We start from the raw sequence: 11,685 nt of genomic DNA on the forward strand, positions 1-11,685 counted from the left end.
GAAGTGAAATGACTAGAATAATTCAAAGAAAAAGCTCTGGCTTGATTCAACATTCGTTTCAAATCATCAACAAAATCCCATGAAAAGACCCAAAATAAACATTTTCTTTTCTCCACGCGTTCAGGCGTTGGCAATCGGCCCAGACGCCGTTTGTTCAAACTGAGGATGAAAAGCTTTTTAAAAATGACGCACAAAAATAATAATAATAATAATAAAATCATTTCCTGGAGCAGCTGGAGCCAAAAAGCAATCAAACAGGAAGGAGTCAATAGATAATCTGGTAATTTTAGGCTGCAGATAAATACACATCTGAGAGACAGTTGAGTATTTGGGCAAACGCCACAGGATTTGTTGTTATTTATTGACGAGTTGGATCATTTCATGGGATTTGTTTACCGTAAAAAAAAAAAGGGGGGGGGAGTATGATTAGGGGGGAAAAAGACTGTAAATTTGCTGTTTGCTGTTAAGTAGAAACAGAGAGAAACTCATTGACCCGTCACAGGCCAATTGTTTTGAAAGCTGTACTCAACCTCCATAGCAACGCTGCCTCTCCCTCTCCCTCTCCCTCTCCCCTCTGCGCCTAATTATTGCTTTGAATTTATGCCGTTTCATTGAAAACGGTGCAATCTTTTGAGAACTCACCGAATTAAAGCCCCCGGTGACAGAGAGAGAGAGAGAGAGAGAGAGAGAGAGAGAGCTGAAACACAAACAATAGAGAGAGGGCCGAGTGAAAGCTCATTGAGCATATCAAACAGATATTTGAATGAAATCATAGGACGCATTGTTTTGATTTTTAGGTGTAAACTGAATATCTTTTGTTTCAGATCGTGGTTCTTAAATCAGGTTGTACAATTAGACGATGGGGTATTTTTTTTTTTTGGGTGGGGGGTAAAGGTCAGGTTTTGGGGTCATGGCCAGGAGGAGACGCTCAGCTGCATCTGTTCATGCAGAGAAGCAGCTCCAGGCGCAGAGCGATGCGCGTGTGCCATCCGAGGGGGAGGATGCGAATGTAGCGCGCCACGATGGGAGGCCGCAAGAGGTTCTGCACCGACGAGGAGCGGTCAGAGTTTCCATAAAACACCTGAAGACACAGAGACATGAGTTAAATGTCTAAAGCAGATGATAATAGCAATAATAATAATATTGACATTCATGCAAATACATTTTCTTAAGTTGAAGAAAATAAATAAGTACATCTTATTTATGTAGCACCTTTCACAGATATGAAATCACAAATTGTTTCACAAGACAATACAAGTGAAAACAACAATAAAACCCTCGTCTTAAAAAGAAAACTCAGGTTTCAAATTCAAATGACCTCGGGGCCACTGAGTGTCTAGTTCCATCACCAGGGGGCCGGTCAAAATGAAAAATAGTCAACCTTTATGAGGAAAAGACATTGAAATAATATGTAATATTATTATTATGTATAGATTATATTTCACATCATTTCAAAATAAGTGTTTATTTTGATATAAAATGCATTTATAATGCATGACCTCTGCTCTAACGGCTTTTTAAATACATCAACAGCATCTACACAGCAAATGGAAAGTTATTCTTATTGTGAAAGATTCCCATTATTATTATTATTATTATTTTCCAGAAGGTCACTAATCTTCAAACAACTTATTTGGTTTGAAAGCTCAAAAACAACAAAAAAAATAAACAGGAAAAAAAAAAAAAAGCAACAGTAAATATTGTCTTTTGAGAGGCTGGAAAAATCTAATGTTTGGACACTGAATCATAATTGAAATGATCTTTAAATTAACTAATTGCACCAGGATTTGACTTTCAAACAAAAAGTTTACACAGTTCAGTAATATCTAAATAAAAACTGAGCTTTTGTTACAATAATTTACAGCGACAAATGCAGATGTTTGCCAATCATAACTGTAAGGTGAGAAGGGATTTTATTCAAAATACTGAACTTTATTCCAAGTAAGTCAGTTCAGGGACATTCTTGTCAAACCATTTATTGCGATAAATCTAAATGCAGTTAGACTTGGTGCTGATGCTGCTGCTCTTGAGACCAACATGGAGAAAAATGCAAGAAAACAAGTGTGAGACGCTGAATAACAACTTTTGAGCCTGTGATTCTGATCGAAACAGCTTTGAGGCAGCATTGGTGTATCAAGAAATGAGTAATGGTCTGTCTTGGTGTGATGATATGTTGCTGTGTGTCCACTCACCCTGTTGTTTCCAGTCTGGTCTTTGTAGTAGATCCAGTTGAGCGTCTCGTCCGTGCGATATTGAACGCTGTACTTGGTGATCCACTCGTCACCGTCGCAGCGGCCCTGAGTGAGAATCCCTGACACAACCATCACGTCGCGCAGGTCGATCTGCAGCCACTGACTGTTGTCCTGGAACTTTGACAGCCAAGCACACCTGGAAGACACAAAAACACGGACGCGTCGTAAATCCTTACCCTAACCTGAACCATCACAAAGAAGTGCATAACCCTTAAAACAGGTCTTAACCCTGAAAAGGCCCAGCCAAAGAAAATGTTTAACTTGAGTCCAGTGATGATAATTTGATTTTAATAAAAGAGAAAAATATAAATGGTAAAGGTTAAAGGTTTTCTGTGGATAGACTGTGTCTTCCTCAAGACAACCACACTGTAAATAAGATACTTTATGACTTCACTAGACTGTTTATCCTCAACATCTTAAAGATGTATGATGCAGTGGTGTACTGTGTTTATGTATTTGTATTATATCAAATAAAATACTGAACATATAAAGTAATCCACACTCTCTAGTTTCCCACGCACACATAGGAAGACATTTTCTCAGGGCTTTTTCCTGACACAGGTAAGTCAATCACCTGTGTAAACTGAAACTGTCAGTGATTAAATTATTGTTGATATAAAACAGTCGAGTCTCGTGGCCATTGGCCTGGACCTTACCCAAATCCCTGAGCGTTTAGTCGGGCCTTGCTTGGGAGCCATGAGGAAAACCAGCCAGTGTACTGGTCCTGGTTGGAGCAGGTGATCTGCTCGAGACTCACTGATCCGGCCTCAAATCCTAGAGGCTTGTGGTACGGACACTCTGCAGGAAAACATCAGAAACAGACGCTCACATTGTTATTGCAGTTGATAAACAATTGGTATTCAGTGAAAGACTTTGAGGTGAAGATCATCACCCAGAAAAACAAAAACATCTGCCAGAGACATGTGGTCATCACTAATCATCTCTGTGGATTCTCCAGCTCTCTCTCTCTCTTCATCCTCACCTCTGCCAGCTCCCACCATCCCTTTACCCTCCACCCTCTGACAAAGCCCCCACTGATAGCAGATTCTAGATCTGCTCCTGAAAGCCTGCCTGCTGTTTAATTCTCCATAGCATGAGATCAGTTGCATCCTGTAGGAGAGAGCAGGTGGACAGATGGTCACGTTTGTCTTCTCCACAGATTTAGCTCCAGTTTTTATGCTCGTGTTGATGATGATCTGTTTTTCTGCACTCACACTGACAGAGCTGTGCTAAAGTCTCAGGACAGTCAATGGCATTTTTGGATTGGAATGATGTGATCTCACAGAAACTTTAACTCCACTACGTTTCCTCTAACTATCTTTTTTATTCGTTACTACCAAATAAAATCAGAAGAAGAAGAAGAGTTGGTAATGGTCTGTATTTATAATACAGAGATTTTCTAGTCTTGACGAGCTGCTTTATACTATTTTGCCATTCACACGCTTCAAACATGGGGTTAAGTGTCTTGCTCAAGGACACATATAGACTTGCAGAGCCAGGAATTGAACTGACAACCTTCCAGTCAAAAGACCACTCGCCCTACTACTGAGCTACCATGGCTCAATCCTGACTCCTCACTTATTTAATACATTTATTATTTTCTGAAAACATACTTTACCAATAACATTATTTAAAGACTCCACTCCAGGTTCCAGTGCAAGTGTACGTGAAACAATTAAATACAATTTTCTAAATGTTATTTTGATGTTATTTATTTTTCTGTCTGTTTTTGTTATTCACGGATTAATTTTGCCTCATAAAATGGGTTATTTTGTCGGTGAACTATAAATCAAACACAAACACTTTCACTCAATTGCAACAGATAATCTCCTCCTGACTAGACTACAAATTCACTGGCCCCTCCAGGTCATTTTGGGTTTGAGGCCCCTGCTTTAAACTTTTATTTTAAAACTGCAGACGTGTTCCAATAAAGTGATTAAAAAATAATTATGATGAACTTAATTTTTTTCCCCTTAAATTCACAAAAGGGAAAAAAAAACAAAAAAAACATCAGCTGTAGTAGACGAAGCCTGCTGCGCTTTTATTTACTACTGGATTAGGCTCATCTGGCCCAGGGTCACATCCTGTCTAATCCCAGCATTACAACGCAGCACTGTAGCAGCACAGATAAGTGTTTACATAACAGTGATGTGAGCGACTCTGTCGTGTGCTCATGTCTAACATCAAAACATTTCCCAGCTGAAACACAACGCACCACGCTCACATGGCTGCGTTCACAAGAAAACACAGCAGATGAAGTGAGGAGACATAAAGTCTATCTGTCTGTCTGTCTGTCTGTCTGTCTGTCTCGGTCTCATTGTCTCACATCAACACGTCCGTGTGTTCTGGTAATTACTGCTCTTTTAGCCATCACGCGATTGGCACATAGTACAGATTAGATAATGCACTCTAATCTGAGCGTCATGTGCTCAGATAATGAATATCTGCTGCCGTTTTCTGTCCATCACTGGTTCGTCTGTGATCGGACACACGCTGATTCACTGAGGAAATCCCAGCAGACCTGCCTTTTTCTGCTCATTATTCTTTTTTTATCTTCACGTGTGACAACGATTCAAAGTGTGAGGTCTAAAAATATCTCAAGCTGCATGATCTGTTTTTGTGACTGGTGAAGTGCAACATGTTATTTTTCAAATATATATATATATATATTTATATATATATATAAAAAAGCAGATCAAATAGTTTGTGTTTTTGCTTTTAAATCCATGTACAACAGGGACCTCAAAATGAACATCTAGTCTGGAGGGGGGATTTAGGGTTTAGTGATTAGAAATGAAAATGATATCTAAAAGTTTTAGTTTTTTTTTATATTTATGATGCAAAATCAATCCATAAACGACAAAAACAGACTCAGAATCAAAATAACATGAACACAATAGTAATCGAAACACTAGACAAAGCTTTTGACGCTAAATTGCGACCCCTGATGTACAGGATTAACACAGATGACGTCGAGTAAGACGACTGTCCATGTTTTTATGACGCGTATTTTGCATACAGATTACAGATTAGACTCAAACAACATTTTCTCTAACCCTAACAAAGATTACATTGAGAGAAACTGTGGAGCCTCGATGATGCGTTTTTCATGGCTCCATCTGCATCATCCTTCCCTGAGGGCGTCCGGTGGAGCAGAACCGCCCTGCGGCGTCAAATCTGGAGTCTAATCAACTCATGCGTGTGTGTGTGTGTGTGTGTGTGTGAGCATATAAAAGAGAATCTCGCTCTCAGTGTGTTGTTGTTGAATTGTTGTGAATTTAAAACCGTATACATCTGTGTTGTACAGTAGAGCTTAGATTTGTCAGCAAATTAATCAACATGTATATTTATTTTTTCAGGGGAAAGAATCTTTAATGTGCAGATATTAGCTGTAATTATAGTATTGACTTCGGTAGCAGTTTGTGAATGAAATACTGGAATTGATAGGCAATAAGAAATAGAGTTGCAGATTAAATGAGCGGTAAAAAACCTCATATTCCCCATTCCTGAAGCTCCCATCATCACAGTGTATTCCTCATTATCGCTCACTGTTCTCACTTCAGTAGCTACAGAATGATCATGTTCCCTCTCAGAGGAGGTGTGGTGGGTGTTGTGTGTGTGTGTTTGTTTTTACCTGGCATACAGTCCACCCCTCGCACCGTGGAAGAGCCAACAGAGGAAAACTCAGTGGGGGTTTCTCCTCCGTCACAGTCACACTTGCAGGACCTGCTGGTCCATGTCTCTGTCACAGCAGCCTCAAACACACACACACACACACAGTCAAACAACAGTCAAATGAAATAATATTATCAAAGAAAATCAGCAGATTTCAAATCATCTGGCGCGGACAATTGAGAGTTAGCTTGATTCTCAGGCTTAAAAAAAAATGTCTGATGTGAATTTTCATTTTGCATTTTATATAAACGTTTCACCGTGATGTTGTTGTTGTCGAGTCGTCTTTGTACCTCTTGAGCATAAGTGATGACGAGCACTGTCCAGAGGAGAATAGAAGATGGTCCAGACGGAGCAGGATGACAAAAACAAAACAGAAACACAGTATAGTCATCAAATTATAGTAAAGAACGTCTGTGTATTAATCTGTGAGTGTAATGATGTATAAACACTAGAGCTGCAACTAACGATTATTTTCGTAATCGATTAATCTGTCGATTATTTTCTCGATTAATCGATGAATCGTTTGGTCCATAAAATGTCAGAAAATGTTAGAAAAACATTGATCAGTGTTTGTCAAACCTGGAAATGACGATGTTCTTGAACGTCTTGTTTTGTCCACAAACCAAAATGATTCAGTTTTAATGATTTCTTTGTTATGTGGAGCAAAGACTAAGAAAATATTCACATTTAAGAAGCTAAAACAATCAGAAATCTGGTTTTAATCATGAAAAAAGCTTCAAACCGATTAATCGATTATCAAAATAGTTGCCGATTAATTTAGTAATCGATTAATAATCGATTAATCGATTAATCGTTTCAGCTCTAATAAACACAACAAAGAATATAAAATGAAAATACACATTAAACATTAAATACTAATTTGACATCAGTACGAGATGTTTTTCCCCGACATTACGATCTTAATTCCAAAGCCTTCATAACACACAAACACAGCAGATTACAGATCAACACCTACAACAGCAACAAGGGGAACCAGAGTGTGAAGATCGTACCGTTTGCACCCAGGAGCAGCAGGGTCAGCAGGAAACGCTGCACGCCGAGAGCCATCGTCCAACTCTGCCTCGAACCAGAAGAGACCGACCGGAGACTGAGCGACCGGACCACGAGTGATGGAGAGGCTGGATTACAATAATCCACGGGACACTAATGGCCTTGCCTAATCTGACAAAGCCCCTCCTGCAGCTGTTCATGCACCCGCCATCGACACCGTCGCACATCCTGCACATTACTGCACACTCACATGATGGATGTGGGTCACTGTGGTCAGATATGTGACAGATTACAGTGTGTGTGTGTGTGTGTGTGTGTGTGTGTGTGTGTCAGGGTCAGTGAGAGAGAATAAAGGTCAGATGGTGGTGATGGCGAGTGCTGGGCCGTGTGATCCATATGATTGACCAGAAGGTCGATTGTTGGATGAACTGTTCCACACGGTTTGTTAAAAAACAGACAGATACTTTATTGGCCTTATTAGGACATTCGGGTGCAGAAATACTTTAAATTACTTTAAAATGCAGTTGAATTGAGTTAAATACTCTAGTTTTTGTTGTTGTTTTTTATAATCTGTCTTTATCTCTTTAATAAACTTAATAAACTTAATGCCTGGAAATGTTATAAAAAACCATATATCTTGCTTTCTGTCTCTTTTTTTGTACATACAGCTTATATCTGCTGGTGATGTCTTGATAATAATAATAAATAACAGAAACATTTGAATCTACTGAATTCTTTTTCTTTCTGTCAGACTGAGAAATGGAAAAAAAAAATACGATTTTATGAGTTATTTTATTCTTTAATCGTGATTTTAACAGCAGATATAAGATGTACGTACAAAGACTGACAGTTGTAGGTTTTATTATACGGATCACTTTATTTATCCCAACTCCACACATTCATCGAAACACTAATCCAGAGATCATGAGGATATACTATATTGCATTTGAACATAGTCAAAACTATATTAAAAACACAAAAAGGCTAAAAATACATAAATGACTAAAAACTGCCCAGGCTACAAACATAGCGATAATACATTAAAGTGCATGCATAATACATAAATAAGTTCAATAATATTAAATAAATTGATTAAAATGTTAACTATTTATTTATTTTTTATTTTATTTAAAAAACAAAACAGAGATTAATATTTATAACTGAATTAGTAATTAAATTCATGTTAATGGGCCTAAATCTATCTTTATCTCAAACAGCAGAGAGAAGCTGACACAAAAACGGTTGAAGACGTTTGAAAATCTTTTTAAAGGGACAATGTGTAGTATTTATGGGTTTATATAACCCAAAATCCACTTTTTTATACATATTATGTGCTCCTGCATTGTCTAGTCGCTGTATAATAGTTTTTGTTTCATTTTCGTAGTGTTTCAAAAAGTCATGTAAAATAACATGGTCGCGGTTGCATAGCCACTGTTAGCAGCGAGACGCCATGTTTCTACCGGAGCCTGTAAGGACAAACGCGAGAGAACAAATCAAGCGTCTCTTTACTTGTAGCAGAAGTCCCGCCTCCACTCTAGTAGCTCCGCCCTCTCCCTCGCCTCACGAACCTCATCTGCTGACACGGAGAAAGACGACGAGGACGACATTTGACCAGCTAAGGACACCGTAGCGCTCAGGGAAGGTAGGGGGTGAGCAGAGGAGCAGTTCTTTGTTGTAAATATCAGCCTCTCCTCTAGATGGCACTATAAACTACTTACTTACTACTTATTTCACCTTTAAACACAGGTGTGTGAAAGTAATCAAGTCTAACTGAGCCAAGCTGTTTTCAATCAAGTGTGTGATGCTCTCAGTCATAAAAACACTGCTGTGACGTTTGTGTCTATGATGTGCTTTTGTTTTTCCTGACACACACAGACATGAAGGCTCCTGTGCAGACGACACGCAGACGTGCTGCACAAGCAAAGAAGCGGAGTCGAGTTTACTCTTCTCTGCTGTACAGAGCTCGTAAAGAGGTCAGAGCGACAGCAGGAACTCTGTGTGTGTGTGTGTGACTGAAACTTACCTTTCAGTGACTGTTGTGCCGTCCTTTTGGTCTACGTTTGCAGGTCAGTGCAGCTGGGATGAAGGCTCCAGAAGACTTCCTGAGCAGCAGACTCCGTTTGCCCACACCTCTCGTGCTCAGACTGGTGAGCTCCGAGGCCTCGCGTCTGTCCAGGAGCAACAGACTGAAGGTGGTGACCGTGCAGGAGGTCAACGCTGCCGTCGCTCTGGTACAACGGAGGATTGGCACCAAAGCTGCAGCATGAAGAGCTGGACTTAAAAATAATACAATTTTAATGTTTTATTTGACTTTTTTAATCATGGTTCATGTTGCTATGTTGGCAAATAAATATTAAAATACTATATTTTTGCAGCATGTTGTTGATTAATGGAAGACTCTTTGCACAGCAGCCATTTTAGACACGTTTCAGCAGGAGAAGCTCAGGTGTTTCTCATCATGCTAACGATGCTCACATCATGAAAGTCAGGGTCATTAATTTGATTATTTACACCTGTGTTTTTTTTTCTTCTTCTCACTTTGCTGCCATTATCTGATGTGTGATGTGAATGACGGTGATGACGCGGTTATGATTCCTGTGGTTTTTACGTAAATCAATTAATTGGAAAATGTGAATTAAATGGAGCAGAAAGAATCTTGTAGCCTTTCACAGAAATCTACTTTTTCCAACTGGCCTCAGTCAAACAGACTTATGTATACATCTGTCTACACAATACACTACACATTTGGGTCGAAACCAACAAGCATTTTTATTTTTCATCAAAATGCAAAACTTGTTAAAAAATAATATATTTGATTTGCAACTTTTGACGTTTGTGGTTAAGTTACTCCACAGATTTGATGCCTTTCACTGTGTCACAGCGTTCCATAAGTTAACACAACTTTTTTCCTATAGAATGAACTCAGATTACAGTAAAACTTCTTCCTCCTTCTATTGACATGGAATTAACTTCCAAACACATTCATGGACCTTCATGAAAGAAACATGTTTTACATTTAGCTTTTTAGAGGGGTTCAGATTCAGACAGAGGATCTTGTTGGTACAGCCCATAAACTCTAAATTACTTATACATATCTCTCTTTTTTTTACTCCTTTAACTACTAACTTCTGTTGTTGATATCTGTAACTATTTGTGCTGCTGTATCTACTCCCTGGAATAAAGAAAGTCTGTATCTCAATGGGAACTTCCTGGTAAAAAAAAAAAAACATATTTCTATGTGCACATAATTAAAAGTATTTCTTTGCTGTCCACACAAATGTCAAACTAATAAAAGTCAAAAGAAATAGATAAATAGAAATAAGAAAATACAATAAACATCTAATATATACCTTGTAATAGAAAGAGTGAAATATACTGTGCATGTATGCATAATTTGTCTGCATACATGCACAGTATATTTCACTGTACAGTACATTCATTTTATTTGCACATGTGCAAATAAAATGAATAAAAAATACATGCATGCAGTATTTTTCAAAATAAACTTACAAAACTCTTTGAGGTGTAAGTAATCGTAGAGTAAAATTTTTATTATTATTATTATTTATTTATTTTTTAATACAGGGTAAAAGGAGTCTTGAAAACCCTCAATGAAGAAAAGAAAAATTGTCAAAGTAATCCTGGCTCATTCAGAAAATCATGACGGCTGTTACCTGGGAGACGTTTCCGACATGTTGCTCCTCCTCCTCCTCCTCCTCCTCCTCCTCCTCTCTTCCTCTTCCTCCTCCTCTCCTCCTCTCCTCCTCCTCCTCCTCCTCCACTGGCAAACCCTTCACTGCTCCATCACCTTTCACACTCGCGTCTCTCTCAGTGCAGACGTAACGCACTTTGTGTCGGTGTTTACATCCACACTGTGACGGCGAGAAGCTTCAAAAACAACCGCTGCTTTGACTTGAACCGGATGCGCAACGTAACTGCGTCAAAGGATTAAAAAAAAGAAGAAGAAGAAGAAGAAGAGGCTGAAGAAGCGCAGTGAGTAACATTCACCTCTTTATCCCTGACCTGTCAAAATAAAAGCACGGACTGTGACACAGGAGCTGCAGATAATCTGTTCTGACTCGATTCTTATAAACAAAGGTTTATCTCAATTTAATAAAGGCTGTTATTATAACATTGTTAAAGTTCTCTTGAGGACCAACAGCAGCCTCTAATTGTGCAGGTTCTGTGTCATGTGATGCACAATCTTTTTAGATTATAATTTGTCAGTAAGTTGGATTTAGCCTTCAACAAAAGTTTTAATAATATATGTTTTATGTGATATTTGAATAACTTTACTATGTACAAACTGTATAAATATAAATCAGAAACGGCATTTTAGCTGAGTCATGTTGTCGGCCGTTTATTTCTTATTCATGATGGAAGAATATTGGAGAAAGTTGGAGTGTCATGGATTAAAAAAAAAAGGTGCAACATTACTTTAGTAAGTACTTTGTGGCATCGGTTTCAGACACAAAAAAGTGGTATTGTGTCCTCCCCAATCACAATGTCTGACTAATTAAAGAATACAAAACACTAAAAACAAGTTCTCTTCACATCCATGCACCGTTATCCTACTGTCAACTTCTTCAGCTTTAGTTATGTTGAACTTATTCATGTGATAAACGTCAACGGTTCCGGGAAGACTAAAGACTATAAAACGAATTCCATTACAATACAAAACAAAACCTTATTGTGAGTCGAAAACCCCTCTATTTATTTCATTAAAGATTTAGTAACTTAAAGGTCA

General features: G+C 38.4%; 1 protein-coding gene across 1 annotated transcript; it reads right to left on the minus strand.

Moving 5' to 3' along the window:
- Nucleotides 1-928: 928 nt before the first annotated feature.
- On the minus strand, nt 929-6,995 carry LOC310936558 (retinoschisin-like; the record flags this gene model as incomplete). Its single annotated transcript, XM_083900631.1, has 6 exons — nt 929-1,081; nt 2,193-2,388; nt 2,909-3,050; nt 5,887-6,007; nt 6,185-6,243; nt 6,941-6,995. The coding sequence occupies 6 exons, from the start codon at nt 6,993-6,995 to the stop codon at nt 929-931; spliced, it is 726 nt and encodes a 241-aa protein (XP_083756757.1).
- Between the last annotated feature and the right edge of the window lie 4,690 nt (nt 6,996-11,685).

Source organism: Microchirus variegatus, assembly GCF_963457635.1.
Source record: "Microchirus variegatus genome assembly, chromosome: 14".
Taxonomy (NCBI): domain Eukaryota; kingdom Metazoa; phylum Chordata; class Actinopteri; order Pleuronectiformes; family Soleidae; genus Microchirus; species Microchirus variegatus.